The 11,778-nt window shown below is 41.1% G+C and overlaps 1 protein-coding gene across 3 annotated transcripts in view; it reads right to left on the bottom strand.

Annotated features, from left to right (window-relative positions):
- Nucleotides 1–1,599: 1,599 nt before the first annotated feature.
- Nucleotides 1,600–11,778, bottom strand: part of efcab6 (EF-hand calcium binding domain 6) — a 43,278-nt gene continuing 33,099 nt past the window's right edge. For all 3 annotated transcript variants that reach the window (XM_046071543.1, XM_046071542.1, XM_046071544.1), the window contains 6 exons: nt 10,415–10,657; nt 9,820–10,038; nt 6,222–6,405; nt 4,366–4,553; nt 2,480–2,629; nt 1,600–1,940 (listed from right to left, as the gene is read on the bottom strand). In XM_046071543.1, coding sequence (XP_045927499.1) covers nt 1,818–1,940; nt 2,480–2,629; nt 4,366–4,553; nt 6,222–6,405; nt 9,820–10,038; nt 10,415–10,657 — 1,107 coding nt within the window. In that variant the 3' untranslated portion in view covers nt 1,600–1,817. The remainder of the gene's footprint in view (nt 1,941–2,479; nt 2,630–4,365; nt 4,554–6,221; nt 6,406–9,819; nt 10,039–10,414; nt 10,658–11,778) is intronic.

The raw sequence follows: 11,778 nt of genomic DNA, 5'->3' as shown, positions 1-11,778 counted from the left end.
GTTGTGAAGTCGTTCTTCCAACTACAGTATGTGTTCATGTGCTCTGAAGTCGGAATGTGGAATCAAAATGCTCCGTATTTGTATAGCGCTTTTCTAGTCTTTTCGACCACTCAAAGCGCTTTTACATCTGCATTCACATACATTCATTCACTGAGCCTAAGTGCTCAAACAGAAACTAACATTCACACACATTCATATACTGGTGGAACAGCCACCAGGGGCAATTCGGGGTTCAGTATCTTGCCCAAGGACACTTCGACACGCAGCCTGGAGGAGCCAGGGATTGAACCGCCAACCTTCCAATTAACGGCAACTACCTCCTGAGCCACAGCCACCAAAATGGACGCTATTACAAAGATGTATAGGATTAGCATTAGCATAATCAAACAACACAAACAACACACAGACATCTAGTTCACTCTACATGGACAGCAAACTAACCGTTGTAACCATATTACAAATTACATGTTTGCAAAATATATATATGCAATATGTGATTTTACACAAATCAAAGTTCTGTATCCTTCATTATGTTCCATGTACACTTAATTTCTCTTTTTGCAATAAAGATTTAAGGAGGAACAAAAGATCCTGATTTTTCCAACACCACAATGTGTCTCGGACTCGACCACATTTGTACTCGGTCTTGTCTCGGTCTCGGACATTGAGGACTCAGGATTTTATTTCAAGACCCGTCAAGACCATAACTTTGGGAATAAATTGCTTTTGCATTGTCTGATTTATTTATTTATTTATTAACATCCTAACTTTGATGAAAAACGTATTGCTTTGAAAGCAACCAATAACCTCAATTAAACATGTGTTGTTCCCGTTAACGACTGTCCCCTCTCCCCATGATGGTCAGCGTGGAAAAGGAGTGTAAAGATGCTTACGCTGATTTCAGCTCTTAGTCTTTGTATGTGGGTGTTTTAATGGGAATGTGTATCTTCGTTCCACATTTTATTGTGTTTCATGTAATGTAATGAACTGGTCTTGACTCGGTCTCGCCCTCCCTTGGTCTTGGTCTTGACTTGGTCTTGGTTTGGGCGGTCTTGACAGCAACACTAGTCACCGCTCACCCCTCCCTTTCCAAGCGCCCAAGAGAAGCTATGGTGGCCAACACGCTTTGTCGGCTTGTGCTAAATAATATGTGTTGTGGTGTATAACATATGTGCATTTGAGAATAACAGTTTAAAATAACACTGTAGCAGCTGGATAGAGGATTAGTGACCTCATCATCGCAGCATTATTGTTCGGACACCACAGTGTGTTCCTCCATTTGTCCAAATTTCTCTTCTCTTGTTACTTAATACTACTACTACAAATAATAATAATGTTACTTGTTCTTCTTCTTCGTACATATTAACACTAGTTAATACTAGTAACATAGTGACGTCTCCACGCAGGACTTCAGGAAAGATGGTGGCGCGACATGGGTATGTAGATAGAAATAGCTCATTCTAAGGTAATAAAAACATTTTGTTATGTAAGGTCTTTATACACCACTGAACCTTTATCGGAATTTGGTTAATTGCAAAAAAACGTAGCGCTGAGGTGCTGAATTCCCAACATGGAACATAATTTAGAAGGATGCCGGGCTGTTAGTTAGTAATGAGTATTTAATGTTACGCTCAGTTTGCAGGGGATTTCAGACTAGGTAAAAAAGCAAAGGCCACCATTTTGCTTTTTATAGCGTTTTGAATTAAACAATGAATTAAATTACAAAAAAGCTTAACACTAAAGCCGAAAGCTGAAGCTAGAACATTTTGCCCAGTTGTCCATTTTTGCTGAAGCAGCTATAGCCATGTGAATGAAGGTCAGTGAAGAAATGGCCGAAGGAAGTTGTTGTAGTAGATCTTCCCTGTGGAGTTGGCATCAAAATAAGAGCAGAGGTGGAAGAACTCCTCCTCCGACAGATTCAAGCTGAAATGGCGCAGCACCTGCAGGGCAACAACAGCAAAGGTTGGAGCGCGTATGCGTGCTCATTTGTGTGTGTCCTAGTGTATTAGGTGGAGGTTAAGAGATGTCATCTCTAACCAGGTTGCTAATTGTTTCTATTGATTAGCTCTGTCTTCAGTAAATTGTACAGCAGGTATTTGGCCAGTACAATAAAACAGAAGTGTCAGCTGCTGTTCTCCTGGGCCAAAATGTCAGTATGGTCTTGTTTCAACCTTCAGCTTAATTAAACAATTAAAATTACTGATTGGCTGTCAAGTGAACAGTTGTGTGTGTGTGTGTGTGTGTGTGTGTGTGTGTGTGTGTGTGTGTGTGTGTGTGTGTGTGTGAGAGCTTCAAGGATTTCCAGTCACTCTCCATCATTCTCCGTCAGACATTCTGATAGATAGAAGAGACACAAGTGGAGCTCAAACTGTCTCATCAATAATTCATAATGAACCAGTTCACTTGGAGTGTATGAGAGCACTCTGATGCAGTAGAGCAGGTGGCGGTCTGCAGGGTGGCCTGCTATAGCTGACGTCACCTTCCTGAAGTCCTGCACGGAGACGATTCCTGTGCGTGTGCGGTCAAACATCAGAAAGCAGCGTCTGACGGAGGTCCAGGTGGAGCGAACCACATCATAGATCCTTAGCATGACCTCCACACAGTCTTTGCTCAGAACACCCTGGCTCGTCTAAACCAACCAGACACGAACAGGAAAAAGTGGACAACAACAAAGAGGTAAGAACCCCCGCATTATTGTTAATATTTCGCTTCTTGACAAGCTGGGACTGAGAACAAAGTGGCGGATTTTTGTGTTCCTGTGATCAGATAAAGAGGTTTTGTCTGTAAACTCATGTACAGACGCACCATCGCATCAGATAAGATGCAGGGGGTCTCTGCAATTTTACACAGATGGTGGGTTTGGTTGAGACAATGCTGTTTTTTGTGATTCCAAAGTTGCTTTGGAAGGTTGCAGCTCGTGGGTTGCCAGATTAGGTCCTCACCCACACGCTCCGTTGAAGCTTGGGGCTTGTCTCAATCGCTCAGTGGGGGTCCTTTTTAGAACATGCCCACCCGTGTGTCATTGTTCAAAGCTTCATATACACCTCCCCATGCCAAAAAGCACCGCAAATCACCAAACGTGCCCAATTTGCTTGTCATGGGAGGCGATAGTTAAGAGCCTGAGGGTGGGAGGTCCCTGCTGAGTTTACACAATCTGGCAACCCATCGCTATCACCGCCCCCTCAAATTCCAGTGCCACCCCCTCCCCCACCCCTACTTTACTCTAACCCAATTTAAACTTGCAGCCAATAAAACTACAATAGATCAGACCTTAAACAGAGGAAAGGAGTGGGACAGCAGAGCTAATCTGAAATGTGTTAATGTGCTGCTCAGCATGGGGATGTTTAGCTGAAAGCACATACCCTGTGTCCCAATTTCACGCTTAACTCCAACTGTAATGACTGTGTACGCATGGATGCATGAGGGAAAAGTATATTTTCAAATGCTAACATGTCGTTTGATTACTCAGTCATGGACAGTATTACATCATGTAAACAAAGTGAAGGAGGGAAAAAATCAAAACTTATAAATCTTTGTCTTTTCTTTTTTAAATCCAGCTGAAATCACAATTAGTTTGTTTGTGTCAAAATCGTTTAGTGTCAAATTTAGTGTTGAGTTTTAGTGTCTATATAAAAGTTGCAATTAATGGCTCATTAATGGTTAGTTAATTGTTTACGTCAAAGCCATGCAAAGCAAGTGTTTTATGGGGGGATAGTTGGCAATGGCAATGCAAAAATAGCTGTTTTTAAAGGCTTATAAACAGGTGTGTGCCTGTGTCGTCATTTACTGACTGGGTTATCAGCGTGCTGGTCAACATGCACAAAGGTTTGCTGGTGGCAATTCTGAAACTTGCTTGTGCACCACTGTCTTTGGCACATGCTGCTTTTTATTGTGCATGCTCTGTGTTTTACCCTAGGCCAGATAAACATGTACAGTCTTAGGTTACTGAAAATACAAGCAGGAATGTCTGATTGTGTTTTACAAAACCAGCTCCTATATGGACATTGCACCAAATGTGTGGGTTTGATTTTTGGCTTTGTCTATACAGCATTAGTAAATTATTTTTGACTATTAATAAAGCCATTAGTTAAAAAGTTACCTAACAACCTTATTTTTTCTTGAAATAATGAATTAGCCCAAATTAGATGTAACAAAGAAAAAAAAAGAAATGCATTGGTGTTTTGATGAATAAGGCAGAAGAATAAGGACCACAGCATTTAGCCCCTAAAAAAACATGGGGACTTTTGCAGTTTTTAAGCTGTTTAATGTGCTACAGCTGACTGCTAGCTTGCTGTTAGCAGAGCTGGGATACACATATTGTCTCATGGGAGCTTACTGCATGAAGAATAACAAATAAAATGTTACCGTTGTTGTAGGAAGAGGGAGTTTATGTCGACCAAATGGCCTCCAAGCCTCTGCTGGTTTTAGGTTCAGGACGAAGTGATGAAGGAAGTTGTGATATATAACACAGTCATTATTCGTGATGTCAAAGTTCGCAGCCAGATGTTCAAACTGCTCCCGAGTTATATTGATGCTGAGAGACTGGAGGATCTCTGTTAACACACGTCAGTCGTTAGCATTAGCATATAGCAGGTAGAAGGATGTCTCATTGTCACATACAGAGCTGCTAACTCTCACGCAATTGACATTTTTCACAAGCTCTCACACCACACATACATTTTCTCATGATAACCTCAACTCGTGGAGCGAATCAACTCTGCCCAGCTGATGCAACACCAGAAAATGTATTAGATATTATTTTTATTATTTTTAATATTTGTTGTTGTTTAGTGATACTGGAAATGGTGCTATTTTACTCTTGCTTGATCTTAGCTCTGCTTTTGACTCTGATCAAGACATCCTCCTGGATCGCCTCCAGCAAGGGTTAGTATCCAGGGTGTTGCTCTATAGTGGTTTCCCTCCTACTTGAAAAAAATAACCTTTTCTGTTAACATTGGTAACATTTCCTCCTATTAAGCAGCAATCAATTGCGGAGTACCTCAAGGTTCAATCCTGGGGCCAATTTTCTTTTCTTTGTATACGCTTCCCTTGGGCTCCATTCTCTGTAAACATAATATATTATACCACCGTTTGCTGATGATGCACAGCTGTACGTTCCACTAAAATTAGGTGATTCAAATTCCTTGTAGTCCATTTTTAATGTCTTAATGATATTAAGCATTGGATGGCTAAAAAAGTTTTCCAACTTAATGAGAATAAGACAGAAGTAATATTATTTGGCACCTCCAACTCAATTGAGGTATAATTGAAAAATCACCGATTTCTGCAATTCCTTGTATTCTGGCATCTGTCACTCAACAATTGCAACTTGTTCAGAATGCAGCTGCTAGATTGTTGACTAGTACAAGGAAGCGTGACCACATCTCCACAATATTGGCTGCTTTTCACTGGTTACCCGTCAAATACAGAGTTGATTTTAAGGTGCTATTAATTGTTCATGGACTGGCTCCATCTTATATCTCTGATCCCCTAACGTTTTATCACTCTTCCAGGCCCCTTTTCGGCGGTGGCCCCGAGACTGTGGAATAAACTTAGCTTGGTTATCATATCGTGTTTAAATCTTTAAATCTAAAGCTTTTTTTTTCCTTTGGCGTTTCAGTCTGTTTAGGGACACTTGCGTTTAACAGTCTTGTTTTTAAATGTCTTGTTTTTCTATCTTTTGCTGTATGTCATAAATTGATTGCCCTGTTTTTATTTATCTGTTTTTTATTGTTTAACTTTGTTCAGCACTTTGGTCAATGTTGGTTGTATTTAAATTGGCATTATAAATAAAATTGACTTCATTTGACTAATAATTTCACCAGAATGCAGGAAAGTGTTGAATGGTCAATATTTTCAGAGGGAGGACACAGAGACCCCCTCCAATATCGTATCAAAAACCTACACTCTTGCATTTTAACAACATGACTCCCTAAATTCACTAGAATGCAAGAAAACAGTCTGTGTGATGACACACATCTTCTGGGGGGAACATTCCCAGATACCTGGTTAGGTTTGGTTTCTTGATTTAGGCTGTGATGTCTGTAGGGTTGGCAAGTATGTTGATCAACTATACTTATTCATCTAAGAATGGTTGACTTTGGATGCTAAACTTTTTAAACAAAATGTGATGATCCCAACCCCAGCAATGCCGAATCTCACTCCAATCTTAACTGAAACGTTGGCAGCTCATTTTTGATTGTGTGGGGTTTGCTGCTCACCCAGGAAGGAGGTAGTGCTGATGTGTCCCTGTTGTTGTGGATCTTCCTTGGTACAGCTCCTCTGGATCTCCTTCCAGCAGCGCTGCACCACCCCACGCAGCCTCCTCTCTATGCTGCCCAGCGGGCTTCCTGTTCCTGGTCTCCCCACTGAGGCAGGATGCCTGGAGGTGCACTGGGGGGCAGACTAGGAGACAAATGACGGGAGGTCAAGAGAGAGGCACAACTACACTGAAGAAAAGTGTCATGTTAAGTTAGTCCCACACATGTTTAACGGAACAGATATTCTTTGCTTTTAATCAATCCAGCTGTCTGCACGGGCTACGACAAAGCACCATTATGGTACAAGTAATGTTACGCTTGAAGTCTATATTCTACTGTTTTACACATGTCCATTGATTTTGTTCTGAGAGCTGCCAAAAACCAGGCAAGCTACACTCTGCTCTGTGTGCTGCTCCCACTCAGCTCTGTGTGGACACGGTGGACATGGGAGTGGAATCTGACTTTCAATGCAGTTTCACTTCATTTTGAAAAAGACACTGTCATGTTTCAGAAATGAAGCTGTTGCCCGTTAATCGGAAGGTCGGCGGTTCAATCCCCGGCTCCTCCAGGCTGCATGTCGAAGTATCCTTGGGCTGTTCCACCAGTGAATGAACGTGTTTGAATGGTGAATGCAGATGTAGTGTAAAAGTGCTTTGAGTGGTCAAAAAGACTAGAAAGGCGCTAGACAAATACGGAGCATTTACAGTGACTGACATTGACAGCATTTCTCTAAACAAAAAGCCTTCATACGCTTTACATGACAAATGGCATGGACAGAGGACATGCACGTGGCTCTGTTTGCTGTTTTTGTTGTTTTGTTACAGTCCTCACAGGAAAAATTGACATCACATGGACCCATGTGGCTATGCATACCGATGCATACATGCAAAGTAACACCCCACTCAACTGTAAGTGGTCTTTGCTTTCAATTTATCAAACTATTAAAACACACTCTACTGGAATCATCAAATATCTCAAAAGTATAACCTCTTTTTCAAAATAAGTTTAATGGGGACTATTATGGTCATTTCCAGTTCTATATTTTTATTCTGGAATTTCATTAGAGCAGCTTTGCATGATTCACAGATCAAACATAAAGTTTTTTATCTTATACTGGGGAGATATTATATTGGCATGCCGATAAATCGGCCAGGCTCTAAAAGCTAGTATTCACAGCAGTCTGAAGCCTGAGCTTTCTGCTCACAGGGATTACTTTTACATTTGTTTACCCCATTATTTGAAACATTGGCCAAGTTTAGTATAAACATCTGACATTGTTACATTTTATATATGAGGGAAAGCATAATATGTCCCCTTTAAGGAGTGTTTTTGCAGTCTGTGTTTATTTGCCCTAAACAGTTAACAACTGACTGTATAGACATTAGCTACAGCTAGGTAGCAACATACAAAGAGGGCATCCGTGTGTGTGTTCATGTGACTGCTCAGCCTCAACAGTAACTGATTATAAAACCTTTTATGAACTCCTCTGCTTCCTGATTTTTCCCTCCTATCTCTCTAGTATCACTCCCCTTTTTTCACTTGACTCTGTACCTTCATGAAGTGGTGGTGTCATAAAACCTACATTTTCAGTTGAAACAATTTCAGATCTTGGAGATGCATCTTTGCCCCTGGGAAATTTGTGTCCATTCACATCTTTGCATGACTTTACAGGCAATGCCACCACCTCTGAAATTTTCTTCACATTCAGTCTGCATACACCTTAACACCTCTTTAAATAGTTGTTCACAGAGTTTGGAAAGCTGACGAATCTCATCCTCATCTCTGCCACTCAGCATAGCTCAATGATTGGTCTGACACAGACCCCATTGATTTTTTATTGCATGTTTGCAGTGGCTTTATAAAATTATATTTTGTAGAAAAAATAATTTCATTTGAGCTAACAAAAATCTATTCTCTGCTCAATAAATTGACTTGTGTGTTCCACATGAGCCCACAATAACAACCTCTCTCATTCAGTTTCAGTCATTTTCCAATACTTACATTTCCTGCTCTGTGTGCTTTATTAGCTGACTGATATTGTGCCTCTCTGTAACACTCGAGAAAGAGCTGAGCAGGAAAGACACTGTTAATAGTCAAAGGGTTTGTAAGTCAGGGCCAGCCCATGGCATAGGCGTCTAGGTATTCTAGGCAATCAGCTCAGCCCAGCAGATGCGACACCAGCACACACCGTGATAGTAATCAGTTGTGAGAAACGTAACTCATAGCTTTGCAATATAAACATCTATAAACTGAAGCACAGCCTCTGTTTGGGACAGTGAGCTGCACTTTATTGGAGATAACATGTGGATCTGTGGTGAAATTTCTGCCAGATCAGTTTTGTTTTCTGTTGATTTAGGTTTCACATCCAGCATGCAGTCCCACACTGTGTCAGTCAAACGGACTAAAGAGGATAGCCTACTATCAGAGCAATAACGTAATGCAGAGAAAAGTATAGGGCAGATAGCAACGTTAGTCTCTTAATATTGGGACTTTTTTCTGTCAGAGAACACAGATATGTGGAAGAGCTTCTGACTGTGCAGAAAGTTTTGAACGTGAGCAGAAAACCTGCTGAAAGACAGGAACAAATCCAGGAGTTTCTAACTGAATTAAAATGAATTCATTTCTCATTGAAGTGAAGAGGTGTCACATGCACATTTAAAGAGGTTACTTCCCCATGTAGATTCTCAAAACAGGAGGGAAGGCTAGTGTGTACTCAATCAACGGGAATTTTATTAAATTTGAAAACAGCAGAAATATAGGCTATTTAAAAGTAATAGCTACAGATTGCCAGAGAGCCTTACTGTATTACATTCGATTATTTTTTTAATATTTTGAATTGTCACCTGCTGCCTGAATATTATGTTTCCCTTTACATAGATTAAGACAATTTCCACCACAAATTGGTGCAGAAATTTTCACCAGAATACAGGAAGTCTTTAATGCTTAAAATTTTCTGGGGGAGGACACCCAGACCCTCCTCTTCATTTGTATTCCCTCCACAGTTGAAATTAAACCAATGCTCTTGTTTTTCAGGAAAATTACCTTGTAAATTCGCTATAATGCAAGAAAACAGTCTCTGGGTTGACACACGGTTTATGGGGGGACACTTTACCAGATACCAGGTTAGGTTTGGTCTCCCAATTTAGGCTATGATGTGGAGGTTGACAAGTATGCTGAATCATACTGAAGCAGCCTGAATTGGGGGGCACCAATTTCTAATCTCACCTAGGGCACAGTCAGGGCTGGCTCTGTTGTAAGTGCACAGAGCAGGAATTTGACAGGGATCGAACAAGTGAAACTGAGTATGAGAGGTTAATGTGTGCTCATGTGTATAATCACAAATACACATATACAGTTGTTTAGAATAGTTTAATTTGATCATTTCTCTCCAAGATATTATTTAAGCTTTTGCACACACGAAAGGCACGGAAATGATTCAGTAGATTCCAGACTTCCTGTAGCAACAACCTGAGCTTGTCTGGTTTTGTGAAACAGCTGGTGTCTTCATGCATCACAGATCATGCTGCAGTATTCAGGTATATCCTGTCATGTGCTGTACCTTAGTGCGTTGCAGAATGGCACCTGCGGTCTCTGGGCAACAAGATATTGTTGCTGAGACTGTTTCTCCAGGCTCAGGGGAAGGCGATGGGACGTTGTTGGTGGTACCCCCTACCTTTGTGTGGGGGGTCCTGCCCAAAGCGCCAAAGTGCCAGAGAAACTTTCTGCATTGCAGCTTCTTCTGCTCATTCACTGGCATCTGACTCCACACACACTCAAACTGAGAAGCAAAAGGAAACACACATAATCATCCAAACTGCAGGGGACTAATACCCGAAAGAGAGATACACACAGTACGTAAATGGCTTTACAGATGACTAACTTTCTCACACAGTCAATAATTATCAGCAAAGATAAATTCGATTTTGATTAGAATAATTAAAGAAAACATATCAGACTAAGAAGAATGGGATGTGCCAAAACTCAGATTCATCTTCTCATTTGTTCCCATGGAATGATGCCAGTATGTGTGCTTTCAGCTTGTAAGCACTGGGAGAGTTGTTGAAAATGGGCTTGTTCTCTTCTGAATGTCTCCTCTTTGAATTCTCTCAATTATAATGGTTTATAAACAGTGGTAAACAGTTTTCTGGCTTTACCTGGTCATTTGTGAGTGTCAAGCAGTGGTGATCACAAAGCTTTCTGAACTGCTCTTTTGAGATTGTAGTGCTGTTGGAGGGGTCCAAATTCATCAGCTCTTTGGTGATTTCGTACGAATGACCTGAGACAACTTCCTGGATCTGCTGCAGATGCTCTGTGATTTCGGAGGTCTTCGTCTGGATAGGGGATCTGGTGTTAGTCCCTTTCTCCCAGGTCCAACTCACAGACCTCTCTGCTGATATCTACAGCATTATGAACAGAAGAAAGACACAAACATGCTCTATGTGAGGCATCTACAGTGGATAGAAAAAGTCTACACACCCCTGTTAAAATGCCAGGTTCTTATGATGTAAAATAATGAGACAAAGATAAATCATGTCAGAACTTTTTCCACCTTTAATGTGACCTATAATGTGAACAATTCAATAGAAAAACAAAATCTTCGAGGGGGAAAAATGAAAAATAAAAACCTTACAATAACCTGGTTGCATAAGTGTGCACACCCTCTTATAACTGGGGATGTGGCTGAGTTCAGAATTAACCAATCACATTCAAACTCAGGTTAACTAGAAGTCATTACACACCTGCCATCATTTAAAGTGACTCTGATTAATCACAAATAAAGTTCAGCTGTTCTAGTAGGATTTTCCTGATATTTTCTTAGTTGCATCTCCGAGCAAAAGCCATGGTCCGCAGAGAGCTTTCAAAGCATCAGAGAGATCTCATTGTTGAAAGACATAAGTCAGGAGACGGGTACAAAAGAATTTCCCAAGCATTAGATATACCACGGAACACAGTGAAGACAGTCATCATCAAGTGGAGAAAATATGGCACAACTGTGACTTTGCCAAGAACTGGACGTCCCTCCAAAATTGAAAAGACGAAAAGAAAAGTGGTCAGGGAGGCTTCCAAGAGGCCTACAGCAACATTAAAGGAACTGCAGGAATTTCTGGCAAGTACTGGCTGTGTGGTACATGTGACAAATATCTCCCGTATTCTTCATATGAATGGGCTATGGGGTAGGGTGGCAAGACGGAAGCCTTTTCTTACAAAGAAAAACATCCAAGCGCGGCTGATGAAACCAAGGTAGAACTTTTTGGCCATAATTCCAAAAGGTATGTTTGGCACAAAAACGACACTGCACATCACACAAGGAACAGCATACCCATAGTGAAGCATGGTGGTGGCAGCATCATGCTTTGGGGCTGTTTTTCTTCAGCTGGAACCGGGGCCTTAGTCAGGGTGGAGGGAATTATGAACAGATACCAAGCAATTTTGGCACCAAACCTTCAGCCGTCGGTTAGAAAGATGAAGAGGAAGTTTACCTTTCAGCACGACAATGACCCAAAGCACACATCCAAAT

This window comes from Micropterus dolomieu, linkage group LG16 (genome assembly GCF_021292245.1).
Source record: "Micropterus dolomieu isolate WLL.071019.BEF.003 ecotype Adirondacks linkage group LG16, ASM2129224v1, whole genome shotgun sequence".
Taxonomy (NCBI): domain Eukaryota; kingdom Metazoa; phylum Chordata; class Actinopteri; order Centrarchiformes; family Centrarchidae; genus Micropterus; species Micropterus dolomieu.
This window is presented reverse-complemented; position numbering and strand designations above follow the sequence as displayed.